The following is a 16,560-nucleotide window of genomic DNA, read 5'->3' on the forward strand; positions in this document are numbered from 1 at the left end:
GTTTACCAAAGCTCATAAAAGATCAACTCAAGTCCATAAAAGGTTTTAATACGCAAACCTCTTACGGCCGACTCATAATGAGACGAATTTGCGCGTCCTGGTGGACTTTTACAGCACAGCCTAGATTAACTCAACGGCCAGTGGACGATTGCAGACCCCGCATTCCACAGCAGTGAGAGTACAGCGATACTGGACAGTGGGGGGATTAACTCCACGCCTGGCAACCCAGGCTGACCTGCAACAAGTGACAGGCGGTTGTTGCCAGATGGATTTTACGCAGATCTCACACAAGATTACAGGAAAAGTCTTTTTTTCCAGCGTCCAAGATGCCACAAGCAAAACCAAACACACACACACACACATTTAAATAAAGGACTTGGGATATGCGTTACAGCGTGACGTAAGGCGCCGCAACGACGTCTCCGACTCCAGCTACTCCGAGCAACAAAACACTGCAGCTCATCAATTATTACTGCGCGGCCGCAAACTTACCAGCAAACTTTCCAAATTCATCGGCGACCGGGGGTTTTTGATCACAGCTTCCAGTTTTTTAAACCGGGATTCCATCCTTCTCTCAGCACCCGCCGACATTTTTAAACGGGAAAAAAATAGTCCTTTCTCTAGGGTGTAGAAATAGACGTTGTATTTCTGGAACCACTCAGGTTCACATAAAAAAAAAAAAAAAAAAAGATTCGTTTTGATTGTGGGCGAAGCCGCGGGCCTAGACGGGCTCCAACTCACCGCCCCGTCCGGCTGAAGAAAGGGGAACAGTTCAGATGTTTCTCCTGGACAAAGTTCTCCTCGGCTCAGGAACGAGGTTTGTTTTCAGCAGAATATTCCCCATATCCATCCACGAGCGTAATGGCGCGGTAAAGTTTTTTTTTTCTCCTTCTTCTGTTTTTTTTTTTTTTTTTTTTTTTTGGAGGGGGGGAAGAGGAGTCAGAAGCAACAGGGCGTTTTCATCTCCCCCCTCCTCCCCTCCTCTCTCTCGCCCCTTCCAGGCGCTCCGGGGCGGCCGTGTTTCAATTTCAAACGTCCCCCCCCCGGGTTCATAACCAGCCCGCGGCGTTCAGGCTCCAGCCGCGCCGCGCCGCGTAAAGTCCAAACTCCGCCCGCATCCTCGCGACCCCCGCCCCCCTCCTCCGCCGTCCAAGTATTTAAAAATAGGGAAAAGAAAAGAAAAGAGTCGAAATTCTTTATCTCCGCTTCGCTGCCTCAGCGCGTCCTCATGACAACAGTCCCAGGAGCGGAACTCGCGGACCGACTCCTCGCCTCCGGTTCCCCGGACTCCTTCCCTCTGACATCAGCACGCGGGCACGTCCTCTTTTTACCCGTGAGCCTCCAGTCCCCTCGGCGGGAGCGCGCCGCCGGCGGGAGCGCGCAGCGCGGCGCCGCGAAAACACGCTCCGGCAGCCGCGCTTTTTATATACCCGTTTACACGCCGTGATTCGTTTTTTTTTTATTTTATTTTATTATTTCCTTGTTTTCCACGGTATTTTTTTTCGTTTTTTTTTTTTTTTTACAACGCGGTAGATTATTTTGGATGTAATTCTAACATTAACCTGGCAGTAGCAACCACAGCATCATTCCGTTGGATGATTGAAGATCATTGCTCATGACGGGCTTTTCTACATTTACGCAGACATTCCAAACCACAGTAAATTTACAACATTAGCATTTTTCATGTCACATTTTAGGTCAGTGGGATATTATTTTTCACCCACACCTTCAATAGATCCCTGGAGCTGTGTGACGTTCCCACCTGCTTCAAACGCTCCACCATTATTCCAGTCCCCAAGAAAACCACCATCACTGGACTGAATGACTACAGACCTGTCGCCTTGACATCTGTGGTCATGAAATCCTTTGAACGCCTGCTTTTAGCCCATCTGAAGGACATTATGGGACACCAGCTGGACCCCCTGCAGTTTTGCCTACCGGGCAAACGATCCTGTTTGTGGACTTAAGTTCGGCGTTCAACACCATTGTGCCTGAACTCCTCACCTCCAAACTCTCCCAGCTCAGCGTGTCACCTGCTACCTGTCAGGGATCGCCAGCTTCCCGACAGACAGGAAGCAGTAAGTGAGGCTGAAGGCAGATCACTTCTGGAACACGGTCCCTCAGTATTGGTGCCCCTCAAGGATGTGTCCTCTCCCCATTGCTCCTCTCCCTCTACACCAATGACTGCACGTCCAGGAACTCTGCTGTAAAACTCCTGAAGTTTGCAGATGACACCACCGTCATTGGGCTCATTCAGGATGGTGACGAGTCTGCATACCGACAGGAAGTGGAGCGGCTGGTGCCCTGGTGCAGTCAGCACAACCTGGAGCTGAACACGCTCAAGACTGTGGAGATGACGATGGACTTCAGGAGACATCCCACAACACTGCTCCCCCTGACCATATGAGACAGCCCGGTGTCTATTGTGGAGACCTTCAAGTTCCTCCACAAAAAGACCCAGCAGAGGATGTACTTCCTGAGGCAACTGGGGAAGTACAGTCTTGAGTCTGTCCTGTGCTCCTCCATCACCGTCTGGCATGGAGCAGCCACTAAAAGGGACAGGATCAGACTGCGGCGGACTGTACGGACAGCAGAAAGGATCACCGGTGTCCCCCCGCCCTCCATCCAGGACCTGTACCTCTCAAGATTCCCACACACCCTGGTCACAGACTTTTTGACCCGCTGGCCTCTGGCAGATGTTGTAGGAGCCTGCAGACCAGGACCAGCCGACGCAGGAACGGTATCTTGCCCCTCGCCATCTCCCTCCTAAACAGCCGAACCGTCACACTGCAAATCACCTTCAGCATTGCACTGCACTTTATGTACACTCGTATGTTCACTCCTTGGTATACATTCTGCGATCTCTGAATTTTCTGTTTATTAGATTTAGTTTGTCTATTATATTGTACTGTTCATTGTTCATTTACACACACCTATAGACCTATGTACATTCATACATATATTCATATTCAGTATATATATTTATAAACAGTACAAACAGATACAAATAACACTTATACACAACCTTGCACTGTACTTCATCCACCATCTACCAGAATGAAATTCCTTGTATGTGCTTGCACATACTTGGCCAATAAACATGATTCTGATGTGAATGGGCAAAACAAAAACGAGGAGATTTCTAAATGACCCGATAGCATTGAAAAGTAGTGGAGGTTATATTGACCTATAATTCATCTAGAATTAATCTAACACTGGGGTGGTAGTAGCCTGGTGGGTCACACACTCTCCTGTGAACAAGAAGACCCCGGTTCAAATCCCACTTACTCCCATTTTGTTTCTCTGAGCAAGACACTTAACCCTGAGTTGCTCCCTGTAAATACTGATTGTAAGTCACTCTGGATAAGGGCGTCTGATAAATGCTGTAAATGTAAATGCAGAATGCAATTAGAAGACGTCTGTCAATACGATAAGCTATGTTTCGGAAAGTTAGCGGCTGCAGTAACTTGTGACAGGATGAAATTGCTGTGTAGGTCATGCGCTTTAGCAGAGAAATTATACAACGGCGCCCTCTTGTGGAGATTGTTGCGAGGTTTATTTGTTTATAGTCTTGGTTTGTCCGCCAGAGGGCGCTGTCTGACAGCGCAGGACAAACGGACTCAAAGAACTGTCTATGAGTGAGGTTGATGATATTATCGACTATTTTTTATTCTGTTCTTGATCATCACCACAGGGCCACCCTCAGACCCAATTCACTTGAAGCACAAAAAAAAAGACCAAACTTGGAAACGATTCCTGGAATCTCACAGAGTGTTATGCTTCATATGTTTTATTCGCTTCACCCAGAATGGGATCCTTTTTATTGTATACGGTAAATATTTCAGCACAGAGACTAATGTCAACACGTGGACACGTGGTGTGCCGTGAACCATTTCCCCGAGGAAATAACGGCACCGCTGTGGGTGGGCGGGGTCTCGCAGGTTTAAGAGCAGGATGGGTCACTGCAGTTTTACTGCACAGCCAGGTATCATCTGACAGGGATGGAGACACAGGCGCACATCCTTTTACAGACCACAAGTCCAGCTAACCTCAGTGTGTGGAAGGAAGTCAGAGCGTCCGCGGGAAACCCACAGGGCCCATGGAAAAAGAAGGACAGGGAACCACTGCTATGTAACAGCTCTATTTCAGGACGCGTCTGCTTTTTCCTCGTTTCTTATTCAAGTAAAGGCCATTGATTACTTTATATCTTCAATACAGCAGGCTCAGGAACATTCTTCTCTCTTTTTTCATGACGACGTGACATTTATCTCGCTGCCAATTATTGTTGTTAATATTTTATTTGCTGCTGTATCTCATTAACGGCTTTAAAGGAGCACATTTGCAGCAAACCTTCAAATTCTCTGGTGGAAAATGGATCATTTACGGATGATGTGCCGCTAATGTCAGTGGTGTTCATATGGACGCTGCTTCTTTTGCCAGTATGTTTTGATGCATTTTAGAATGGGCAAGTTTTTTTTTTTTTCAGTTGCGAGAGCCCTAATAACTGTCATTGTGACTGATGATCCATTCAAACATCCGAAGCATCCATCTCTTACTCTAAGTGTGATGGAACCGCCAAAGGTGTAGGCACCTGTGAAAATGGTTCCATAATCTGCTTTCCAAAATTGTTCATGATTATGTTCTTAAAAAGCTTCATTGTTTCAGTCCAGTATTATCTATTGATTATGTAGTATTATGTGATTTGTGTTGTTTACGTGGACATTCAGCCATGGACACAATGAAAAGCCATTAAACATGGTGTGTGTGTGTGTTTCTATTTATTAGTCTCTATAAGCAATTCACCGGGTAAAACAAATACTGTTACAACACAAAAAAATGATACATCGTAAAGCAATCTTGGCAACAAGTTTTTGTTATAACAACTTCATAATAAAAAGACAAGAGTTTTGTTTCCTAATCCAGCTGTTTTCTTCCTTAAATTAGAAAAGAACAGATTCATTCTTCACCGAGCAACTATGTTGCAGCAGACCGCTCTGTCCACAGAACCGCTCTTTCTTTTGACATTTGCAAATGCAAACACTTGTCAATAATAAATAATACTATAAAATGTTCTGCAAGTACACAAAAAAAGTTGAGAATCCACCAAAAGGGCAATGTACAGGGGAGGTGGGTGCGGTGTGGGGTCAAGTGAGGGAGGGGCAGATTAGATTTAGGAAATCTGGGGAGTTCGTACAAGTCACAGAAAAGCATCTATACATTGACACTAGCAAGATAACAAAGTTGGTGAGAGATTTTTTTTTGTCCATTTTGTTTTCTACAAAGTGGGAATTAAACAAGCAAAGCATCTTCATCATTGTCTGACCTATGAACCACACAAGCGAGAATTAAGGCAGCGCTTCTGTTCACCTTTCAAAAAAAAACCAAAAAAAAAAAAAACATTAAAATATTACAAATCAGATTTTTTTTTTGTTCACCTTGATTATTATTTTTGTTTGTTTATTTATGTTTTATTCTGCACAAATGCTTTACACTTGAAGAGTAGGAAGTTGCATAATTCTGGCTGTTGTCATAGCCGCCCTCTCTTAAAACAAGACGAAATGTGGATCTTCCGAATGAAACCCCAGCCTGAATGGAAAAACGAATGAAAAAGGAATCACCACACAACGAAAGGTGCATTTGTGACGGTGGGGTGAAGATCACTGTGCTTTGTCAGGTGGGGGAGAGCCCTGGTGGTGCTGGTTGCTGTGTGAGTGTGTACAGGAATGGACATGGACGTTAAATAAATAGTGAGTATTGCACGTCGATGTTGTCGTTTAGTCGAGGTGTCAAGTGCACCGCTGTTCACCGCGTTGACGCCGGTGGCGGGTCCTGCTCATTTCTCCGGCTATTGGCCTGGTTTGGCTGCCGACAGCCACACTGACACCTAGTGGAGATGATTTTCAGTGCCAGATCCTGCTTCTTCTACCAGGACTTGGTTGCCTCAGATTCTCTGTGTCTTGCGCTACACTCGCCCTGCTGGGTGTTGCTTTTGGCCACGATTTCATCTCCATAAACCAGCATGATCCTAAGGAGCAGTTCTGACCTTTGGCTTTCAATGATAAACTCAATTTAGCAATGTCAGGGAGGTCACTGACACACTTCAGGTTTTACAGTCTACTCAGTGACGTGTTTAGTTAAATAGTCCAACTCTTCTGAAATGAACTGACCAATTAGCACGAAGCAAGAAATTCAAAATTAAACCCTTTTAATCGAACCCTCAAGCACATGTAAACAGCAGAAATGCTCAGTTTGCCCCACTCAGTTGTGTGTCAGATGTGTGTAGAACTGTCATGGACGAGAATAAAGCACACGGCAGTCTAGTATTTTCATGAGTACGGAACAGAAGGGGGAGACCTTCAGCCGTGGAGTCTGTCCCTCTATCTACAAGAGTCAAGGGCAGCATCAGTCTACTTACAGGTTATCCACAGCCACACACACACACACACACACACACACACACACACACGCACAGACGTACAAGAAAAAGCTGGTGTCATTGTCTCACACAGACTCCCACGTCTGTCAGGAACCGCAGTCACTACAACAGTTTCCAGTTTCATAGCTATATCTGTCTCAAACTGTCTCCCGGATACGGTTACACCGGCAAGGTCGCGCCGACATACAGCGGGAAAGGAAAATCAAATTTCAATATCTCAGAGCCTTCGGTGGTACCTGAGAGCTATTGAAGTGTTTGGGTGCACTTTAAAAGCGAGAAATGCTCTTTTCGTCAATGGGAGGCGACTGAGCTGAAAAAGAGCTGATCACGGCAGCAGCGATGAACACACACAAAAAAATTCATTTATGTATTTTGAGCAAGCATTTGTGAATGGCGAGACCGCCTCTTTAAAAACGTATTTATTGTTATAATTTTTTTACAATGCAGAGGTTAAAATGGGTCTGTATTTGTTTCTATAGTACAGTGTGTGTGTTAGTGTGTGTGTGTCTGTGAGTGCATGCATGTGTGTGAAGCTTATCAGGTTCCCCATCATGTCTTTCATATCGCAGGCCCTCTCAGAAAAAAGGAAAATGAACTCATTTAAGACGAGTCATAGTAACATGAGAGGGGGAGACAAGAAGGCTGAGAACCAGAATATTTCCATCATAGAGACATGCTTGTTTCCCTGAGTAGTGCGACCGAGTGTGTGTGTGTGTGTGTGTGTATCTACTGTTTATTTATATATACTATAGTGGATTTGGTGTCACTGCGAATGTATATGTGCGTGTGTGTGGTCTACGTGTGAACTTTTCAGCGTGTGTACATTTGTGAGCCGGCGCAAGCGAGCCGGCGGGCCCCCGAGCCGCTTTCCGAGGGCCCAAAAATCTGGAAAAATCACAGAGGCAAATGAGCAAAAAAGCAACAGACGAAATCCGAGGCATTAATTAGAGGGACACCCGATCCGGCTCTTGGCGCGAGCGGGCCGGCTCTGAAATGCCTGACCGTCCACACGGGCCAGGTTTGGGCTGCAGTGTGTGCTCTGAGTCAACAGTCTCTAATCTGAACACTGGTGTCTGGTTCCACTGGCTTGGCGGACATAAAGCCCGGCAGACAAACACTGGGACCCGGGGAAGGAAGCAGAGACAGCAAGAGAGTGGGACCAGTTTAGCAACACCCAGTGCTGTAACGTTTCAGGCATTTATGCGGATGAAATGTTCGTAACGTGCATTGCGTGATGTTTATGAAGGTATGTGGCACACGTCTTGGCAAGAAAGCACTGGCGGGTTGGGAAACCGATTCGTTTTGTTGAACCCCTGCTGCGGACTGGTAGGGGGACCCAAAAACTCTGGAAAATAAAGGGCCTTCCAGTAAACTGACATCCAGCCCCATGTACAACGGAGACGAGGAGCCGGTTGAAACGTGTAACAATTAGACCTCTGAGCCTTCTTTAAAAAAGCGAAAAGAAAAAGAAAACGAGAAAAGAAAAGAAAGAAAAACATTTAATGTGAAACCAAATTCTTCAGGAAAGAGGTAAGGGGGACGGGGTGAGATTACACCTCCCTTTGTGCACCGTCCAGAAGTGGAGGGCAAAAAAAAAAAAAAAAAAGGGAAAGAGAGAAGGGGAGGACTGTGAGACTAGCGGGGAACAGGGGGAGATTTCGGTCAGTTTTGGTGAGGCTGATTAAATGGAACATGGAAATGGGAGGAAATTCATTATTTAAAAAAGGAAAACATGTCCTGTGAAAACATACATCCTTTTTTGGTTTCTAAAGAAAAGAAACCTTTCATTTTCTATTATCTCACACCAAAGAGAGCAACGTCTTCAACTTGCACTAATTTGATTTTATAGCACAAAGGTGCCGGTTCTGTTCACACTCCTGCTAACAAATTCTTGGCTTTTGTTACCTTTGACCCTCATCACATTTCTATGAATTGGTTCTTTTTTTGTTGTTTCTTTTTGGCAAGGCTGCAAGGGCGCACATAAGTTGCGGTTCGAATTTCCATTTCCGCGTGTGCTACACTCGGCTATTTTTCACGGATAGACTTGCGCGCAATATTACAACACTGGTTTGTTGGTCTGCAGTTACAATGTGTATTGTGTATCTGCTCGGCTGTTTAACTTCCCATGGTCTCCGGGTAAATCGCGGTGACATGAACTTGGCATCTAACCTCTCTCGGGCCACACTGGTGTGTTCCAGTGTCTAAAAAGGACATGTAATTTAAGAGCAGGACCTGTCCTTACGAATTATACTCAAAACGAGTAGATTTTGAAGAGCTGAAAACGTTCTTGTTTTGCTACAACTGGAAAGGCTTTGACACTTAAGTGCAAAAAAAAAACACACAAAAAAACCCAACAGACTCCAATAGGCTTGGGATGTAGCAGTGCATAGATGTAAGGGAAGAAGGACGAACTCTGATGAAGAGGCTTTCTCAGTTTCGCCCCAGGTGATGTGTGTGACAGATTAACTGGCTGACTGATTGACGGGGTTATTACTGGGCTTCGGCGGTGCAACCTAAAGACCGAATCTACTGCATCACTTCAACTGTAGTGCTGCAAGAGTCTTTTCTGACTGACGTGTGTCTTGACAAAAAGAAAAAAAATTGAAACTCCAGACTCCTGAGTGGGCTTTTGAGTTCTGAGTGCTGGTCACGTATCAGGTCGTGGCTACTCCTGATTGATTTACGAGTGGCGAATGAAAGCCGGTCCCAGAGCTCGGCACCACTAGAGAAAGTGAGACCAACCACTGGCCTGATTGGCAGTTAGAAAAAAAAAAAAAAAAAGTAAAAAAAAAAAACATTAAAATGGGCGTGTCCAATTAGTACAACCCCAAAATTATGATTGCTGATATGACGCAGGCTGGCTTGATACCAAATCCACGCAACACCAAGAGTCACATGACGGGTATACTACAGTGGGGCTGAGCACAGACTATTACCCAGGCCAATCACAGAGTTTGGCATCCACCTCAGTCTCCACCCAGATTATGCTGGTTAGGCTTCTACCCTGTTTGTCCTCAAATAAGCATGTGAGTATTCCATTGCACATTATCTCGTTCGAAACCCAAGTGAAAACACCAAAGCAAACATGAGTCCAAAGGTACCACTCTCCAGCCCCGTCCCCTCCTGCCCGCCCCGCCCTCTGTTTTCTATTCCTAGTTCAGTCTGTTCTGCTCCAGACAGGAGTGGGTCCCTGGTTCCCCTGTGCCACTCAGCCAGAGGATAAACACTGACAGGATGTGGAGATGAAATTTCATCTCATCTTCTTCGCCACTTTTTTTCTGGCTTCTTTTAAACATTCCCTTCTGATTGTTTTACACCTTTCAGGAGATCCTTCCCCTGACCCCTCTTTCCACACCTTTTTTTTTATCCAATTTATTAACACAGATTCTCCTTGCAGGAGGGTGAAGCGAATGTGAAGTGGTGGGGGATGGTCTGAGCGAGGGGTGCAGGACTTTGGCCATGTTCTCTTGGCTCTCAGTCTACAGTGACGCACAGGCCAGTGCAGCCCATGGGTTCTACAGGACATCCCCTGACATACAGCCACTGAAAAGACATGATGAACGCTTGGCTGAAGACATTTTTTCATGACCATATGCTGTGATAATAAACCCTGTCTTAAAAAGAAGATAAAAACTGAACTAAACAATCCTGTTCATTAAGAGTGTCCATTGAAGGTTCTGAAACTGAGCAGAATGTGAAGAACGGAGCATGAATGGCCCACTCCATCAGAGCCGCTTTTAAAAGTTCCAGCTCTGGGGCCTTCTAGCTCTCCGTTCTCTGCTCAGGATTGTGTCTGTGTGATCTGACATTTAGAAACGGAATGTCTTTCTTGTGAGAGGACTTGACGGATCCCGAACAGGGTCTATGTCAGAAAGTTAAGTCAGAATGCTGTGAATTTGTAGAGGCAGAGCGTCAAAATCAGTCAGACGGCTGAGTGAGTGCTGATGTTGGGAGTGTTGGTGGCTGGGAAGGGGACTGGTGTCCACCACGGGGAGTCCGTCATCTCACTGGGGAGACTTGGCCATCTGTCACAGCTGCAAAAAAAAAAAAAGAGATAGATGGAAGCAGAGAAGCAAAGAGATCTTGGAGATCTTGGAGGTGTATGAGCTAACAAAAAGAGCATTGACATTACATTCATACAAACATATTTCATTATTAGCATTATTTCATATTTTATTTACTAAAACATTTACTAATACTTTTACCCTGGCCAAATATGTAAAATATGCTAAAATCGCTCATGCTTTGCCTAAAGAACTTTCATGGCCCTTGAGTATTACAACACACAAATTATTATAATATTCAGCCAAATCTAAAAACAGAAAGAAACAGAAAAAAATGAAAGCTGCATTGTTCATATATTCATTTTGAGTTTGGATTTGAGTTTGAGAATTCCAATGTGCTGTTGTATTTAGCCAGTGTTGAACAACATATAGGAGGATTGCTTCTACATCCGCAATTTATGTATAGGAACAAAAGAACTTTCATTCAAGCATTCACATTTTACAAATGCAACAAAATTATGACAGTCAAGGCCGTATTTTAATGATTTTTAATGCTATGTACATGGGAAATCAGTCTGCAGCTAATGTTTGCTGCTCTGGTTCAAATAATTTCAATTCAGACAATAAATACAACTGAATTTAAGCATTTTTGGCCTATGTTAAAGCCTAGTGGGTAACACTGTCCCCTATGAAAGAGAAGACAGAGAAGTCACAGGTTCAAAACCCACTTACTTCCATTGTGTCCCTAAGCAAGACACTTAACCCTGAGTGTCTCCAGTGGGACTGTCCCTGTAACTACTGATTGTAAGTCGCTCTGGATAATGGCGTCTGATAAATGCCATAAATGTAAACACAATGCCCTACCCTAGAATCTCTTCAGCTTTAACTTGATTGGGTTTGTGAGACAAACCTTTTGCACATCTCTCACTTGTTCTGATTGCGGATACGCAGACACCTCCTCTTCAGGGGAGGCTCCAGTTCGGGGGGTCCAGCCGCTGTCAGTGGGGCTGTCAAGCCACAGGGCAGGAGGGTGGCCGTCTTGTCACTGGGCTTTGGCACCGGTTGGATGACACAGCCGGCTTTGGGCAGCAGGGGGAGGGCGTAGGCATGGTCCTCCCCTGCTGGGGCCCCTGGATCTTGTGACTTGGGGTCCCCTGTGCCACCCGCCCCCCCTGTCTCCTCTGTGGTGGCCCTCTTACCTGTTTCCCACTCTGCTGTAGAGCAGCTGTTCTCTTTCAGCTCCTCCCGTTCCAGCAGATCCGTGGAGGTCTGCTCCTCATTGGCTCCCCTCCGGCTGGGTTCTGCCACCTGTGGTGTCCTGCCTTGGGGCTCCAGTGATGGGACGCTACCTCCATTGACAATAACATTACATGGTGCGGCAGTGCTTGGTTCCACAATGGGTGTGGCCAGAGCCGGCAGGGCCGGAGTGCTGCAAGTGACTGATGGGGCCAGAGGGGGCGTGGCACTGCAAAAAGAGGGGTCACTGCAAGGCAATGCTAGTGAGTCCAATGGACTGCCAGGCTCCTGCTCCCTCGTGTCTGCCCGGCTTGTGGCTCCCACTTCATCATTACCCTGAGGAACCAGGTTGGACTCAGGCTCTGCCTTTATCTGGACACTGGGCACGGCCCTCTGAATCACTAGCTGTTGCCGTGGCCGACGGCTGGTGGTCAAGTCAATCACTCCCTCTGTGGGTGGGGCAGTTGGTGGAGAGCCAGAGTGTGAAATGCGGGAGGGGCCAGTGCTGCTGCTGCCGGGGCTTTCCACCTTCACAGTGAGATCCACCACATCTGCCCGGCTCCTTTCAGAGCCCGATGGACCCAACGCATAACTTGAGAAGCCTGGAGAGAGTGCATCTGCACTGTTGGGACCCTTCTTGTACTCCCCCCCATCTCCTCTGGATGAGCTGGGGGAGAACGACTGGGTGTCTTTGGAGTCGCCCCCTTGGCTTGATGCGCTGGGGACGGTGCCATTGTTACCTGGTCGGTCCTCAGAGGCCTTAGGGCTAAAAGGGATGGGCACAGGAATCGGAATGGGCACAGGCAGCGGCACTATGACTGGATATGGCACCAGCAGTGTGGGTGGAGGCACCAGTGGGGCGAGAGAGGGCATGCTGAAGTTCATCATGGGTGGCACAGGCAGTGGGCCTGCAGGCATCATACCAACTGGAGGAAAGGGTAGGCCGGGCATGTGTGCACCAGGGTGAGGGGGCATGATGTTTGGATGATTGCCTGCCCCCAGAGTGGGTGTGGAGGAGGGGTGCATGTGTGGAGAAAGAAGGGGTCTGTGCATTGGGCTGGATGGGGGGCCCAGGGTCCGAGGTGGTGCAGGAGGGCCTATGCCGGGAATGATGGGATTGGACATAGGGCTGTTGGGGCCTGGTGCGTGGGGTGGCCGCAGGAAGGGTGGGCGCATCTGTTGCATCATTTGATGCTCCATGAAGAAAGGCAGAGGAACAGGGCCACGATGTGTCATCACCATGGGTGGGCTACCAGGTGGAATACCGAGTGGTGGATGAAGTCCTGGGACAGGCGGTGGAGGGGGAGGAAGAGGTGGTAGTGTGGGACTCTCGTGGGGCGGCCGTGAGGTGGACATCTTTGCAGCGGAAGAGGAGGAGGAAGAGGAGGAGGAAGAGGAACAGATGTTGCCTGGTTCACATGGGGAGCCGGAAGGGCCTGGAGCAGAGGTGCCACTGCCAGGAGAAGGTGCTTTCCGTCGCAGTTCACTCATCGGGGAGCTCCAGGATTCAGGGGTCAAGAGCTGCACCCCAGTCCCACTCTCGCCTTTACCCTCAGAAGCAGGGTGGGCAGGGTTGCACAGGGCTCCTGGCAGAGCTGCCTGGGTCTCCTTGTAAAAGATGTCCATTTTGTACTGATTCAGACATTTGGCACTGCAGAACTGCAGCCTTCTCTCACCCGCGCCAAAGTCAAGGTACTCCTTAGTGTGGCGGATATGCTTGCACCAATCACAGACCTGTAACACACAGGCACACCCATATATACACTAGAACATACATGCACGAAAAAAGAGCAAAAACAAATAATCCTTCAAAAAAATTTTTAACCATTACTTAGCTCAGACACCACCTGCAAAGCAACAGTGACCTAAACTATAGCATGAGACAAAAAAACTATAGCATGAGACAAAAAACGACAAGTTTTCCTAAAATTGATGTCATGTTCTGCTTTTTTCTAAAAACTTAACCATTTTGTCCAAGTTTGGGCAATCATCATACTTTCTCTAACTCTTTCTCTGCCTTTCACAGTGTGCCTTTCTCGTTCCCTTTTTTGAAACACACCCCCACACACACACACACACACAGCTCCATCCATGACAGACACATTTGCCGCTGGCACAGCCACAGGGTCAACTGACAGCGGCACATCTAAAAGGTTTTCCCTTCAAGGGACAATTATGCATGCACTTCCTATCCCCCATGTGTCTGAATGTGTGCGTAGTGACATACAGTACACAGGATGCTGTGTGCTTGTTTGGTGAGCTGGCACTCTCTCGGGAGCATTGCAAATACAGCTGAAATAAAAGTTCTCCCTTGACGGTGCTCAGGATGTGATGGTAAGTGGAAGGGACAGCCAGAACGTGTAGGTGAGACAGTTACGCAAGCTGAGAACAGCAGGACTCAGGGTAGCCGTCAATTGTTCTGTTAGGGCTCACCCATGGTGGCAGGCTGTTAGACAAAATCCCCTGTCCTACAGGAAAGAAGGATAAAGGAAAGACAATGACATGAAGACCACTGGCTTTTCTCTCCCACTGGCCCTGTCTGTCTCCCTTCTTCTCCTCCTAATTTTAAGTGTTGAACCCACGGAGCTGCATTTGCTGTCTCGTTAAAGATCAGCGTAAATTCGACTTTTGGCGCCTCCATGTTCATAGTGTAGAAGGGCTGTAAAGGGAGCTTGTGGTCCAAGGACCAGACCCAGTGTTCTGAGACTGGGACAGGAAGATTAGCGTCCCAGCAGCAAGGGGAAGTGGCAGAAACTTGCAGGAGATAATGATGTCATTAATCAGCTGTCAGTGGCCTCAACGACATCCATCCATCACCCCGACCATAATCTACCTCTGCATGTTAATGGGCTGCGGGATGCTACTCGATTAGAACTTTGCTTGGATCGTGAACGTCCAACACGCTCACTTACATACTCATAAAGAAAAAATTAATGGTTGTTGCGCACTGCGCACACATCACCAGCCAGTTAGAGCAGGTGCTGCAAAACGCTCACCTTTTGAAGCCAACGGATAGAATATACATTCACAGAGGGCCTATTCTTCCTGAAATAGTCTAAAATGACACTTTTGAGAATTTTAAGTAACGTACATACTTCAATGCAACTAATGCACTGAACAGTTAAACTAAACAAAGGCACAACATCAGAGCAGATTTCTTCTAAAATATACTGCCTCATTTCATGCTCTGAAGATGGTGATGGATCTATCTTAAATCTCACTCCACTATCTCTGAAAGGTATTGAGTTGGGTTGAGCTCTGGTGATAACAGTGATATTCCTCAGCCTTTCAGTCATACGAATGCAGTGTGGAGTGGGAGCATCAACATCTGGATGACACTGATTCAACTCTGTATTGACTAGAAGTGACCCTTTGTGTGGACAACTAGATCTAAACTATGTCCCCACTTATTCATTCATTGCTTTCCTTCCATTTACTGCCTATCAGTGGACATACTGAACTCACTAAGAATTAATGCAAGCTACAGTTGCCAGATTAGGGTTACAATTATATGGACTATCAAGTAACCTTGGACACACCCTTGAAAACACTGCACGCATAAAAGTCTGTTTCTTAATATGTGGAAGAACCTAAGACTGATGGTACTATCAACCCCACATTTGATTTGTAGCATTTACTTCACTGTAAAACTCATGATCACATTTTAACAAAGAAAACTCTGAACTATTAAAATAATGTCCACAAACTAAGCAATAATCAATAGAGCAAAATCTAATACCGGCCCAACGTTCAGTTCTCACAAAGTACATCAAAACAGAGTTTATAGCTTGGTCATTCTGTGGACTGAATCTGATTTATTTCAGGTTGTCACTGAACCCCTGAGCTCTGGCCTGGCGGAAAAGCATTTCCTGTAGTCAGCACTAATTCATTAATCAAGAGATTAATGGCATTAAAATATATTTCTAAAAATCTAATCACTAATGCTTTCCCTTGCCAAGGGATGTTCTGTGTAAAGTATCACGGACATGGTGAGGGTTGCATCTTTTAGACAGGGCTCGGACTGCCTGCTAGAATGAGTTAAAATAACAGTGGAAATGTAAAGTGTGAATTTGTGAATTTGATGTAGATATGAATTGTTCTATCTTATTGTGTCATGAGATGTAAATGGGCATTTATGTGCAGATTGCCTATAGCTCATATTTGTTCATTTATGCAGATTTATTCATGGTTGCAAATAAGAAAATATGATTAATTGAATCAATTATATATGCATTTAAAATTCATATTATATAATTATTATTACTTTGTAATTATATTATTATAAAACATTCTTGATGTTTTTGGGACGCATAAAAACATTATTACCATTAAGGGTTTAAGTCAAAACAATACTACCTATGAAATATGTTCCACTTAGGTACAGTACACATGTGCAATAAAAGCAAAGAATGTGCAAAGAATAGCTAAAAAAAATAAAAATTCTAATTCTGCTTCTTTGAGTAGACTGGAGAAACAGGGATGGAATACATTTGGTGTGTATTTGGCAGACCTAAAAGGCACAGTGACTACCCACTCCTCTGGAGCACTTTTCTGGAGCACTCCAAGGGTGATGTGTGACTGACAGGTGCCAGTCAACAGCAAAATAGACCAGCTTTCGTTAGGCAAGTCTCAATTCCACATTCAAAGGTGAATAAGCGGCAGAACATTTAAAAGGCTGAGTGAGTCAGGGTTCACTGGTGCCGTGTCTGGATATTTTAAATTATAAATGTGTTTTAATTTTTCTGCACTAAAAACCAAGACAGATGGAAAGCACTTAACGAGTCGCAGCACAGTGAGTGAAATTTCACTGTGCATTACGCTAATGGAGTTCTTTCTCTTCTCTCTCTTCCTTTTGCTCTCTCTCTCTCTCTCTCTCTCTCTCTG

General features: G+C 45.9%; 2 protein-coding genes across 24 annotated transcripts in view; both read right to left on the bottom strand.

Moving 5' to 3' along the window:
• The window catches only part of rock2a (rho-associated, coiled-coil containing protein kinase 2a), a 34,562-nt gene extending 33,271 nt beyond the window's left edge, over positions 1-1,291 (bottom strand). For all 11 annotated transcript variants that reach the window (XR_003751291.1, XR_003751288.1, XR_003751287.1 and 8 more), the window contains exon 1: positions 493-1,291. Coding sequence is in view for 8 of the 11 variants with exons in the window: in XM_028996907.1 (XP_028852740.1) it covers positions 493-591 (99 nt within the window). In the remaining 3 variants the exon portion in view is untranslated. The remainder of the gene's footprint in view (positions 1-492) is intronic.
• A 6,749-nt stretch (positions 1,292-8,040) lies between these two features.
• sobpa (sine oculis binding protein homolog (Drosophila) a) overlaps positions 8,041-16,560 on the bottom strand; it is a 41,122-nt gene continuing 32,602 nt past the window's right edge. For 9 of the 13 annotated variants that reach the window (XM_028997004.1, XM_028997044.1, XM_028996972.1 and 6 more), the window contains 2 exons: positions 11,369-13,410; positions 8,041-10,470 (listed from right to left, as the gene is read on the bottom strand). In XM_028997004.1, coding sequence (XP_028852837.1) covers positions 10,359-10,470; positions 11,369-13,410 — 2,154 coding nt within the window. In that variant the 3' untranslated portion in view covers positions 8,041-10,358. Of the gene's footprint in view, positions 10,471-11,350; positions 13,411-16,560 lie in introns of all 13 variants that reach the window. The other 4 variants (XM_028997020.1, XM_028997011.1, XM_028996987.1 and 1 more) reach the window with 2 other exon arrangements.

Source organism: Denticeps clupeoides, chromosome 1, assembly GCF_900700375.1.
Source record: "Denticeps clupeoides chromosome 1, fDenClu1.1, whole genome shotgun sequence".
NCBI classification, from domain to species: Eukaryota; Metazoa; Chordata; class Actinopteri; order Clupeiformes; family Denticipitidae; genus Denticeps; species Denticeps clupeoides.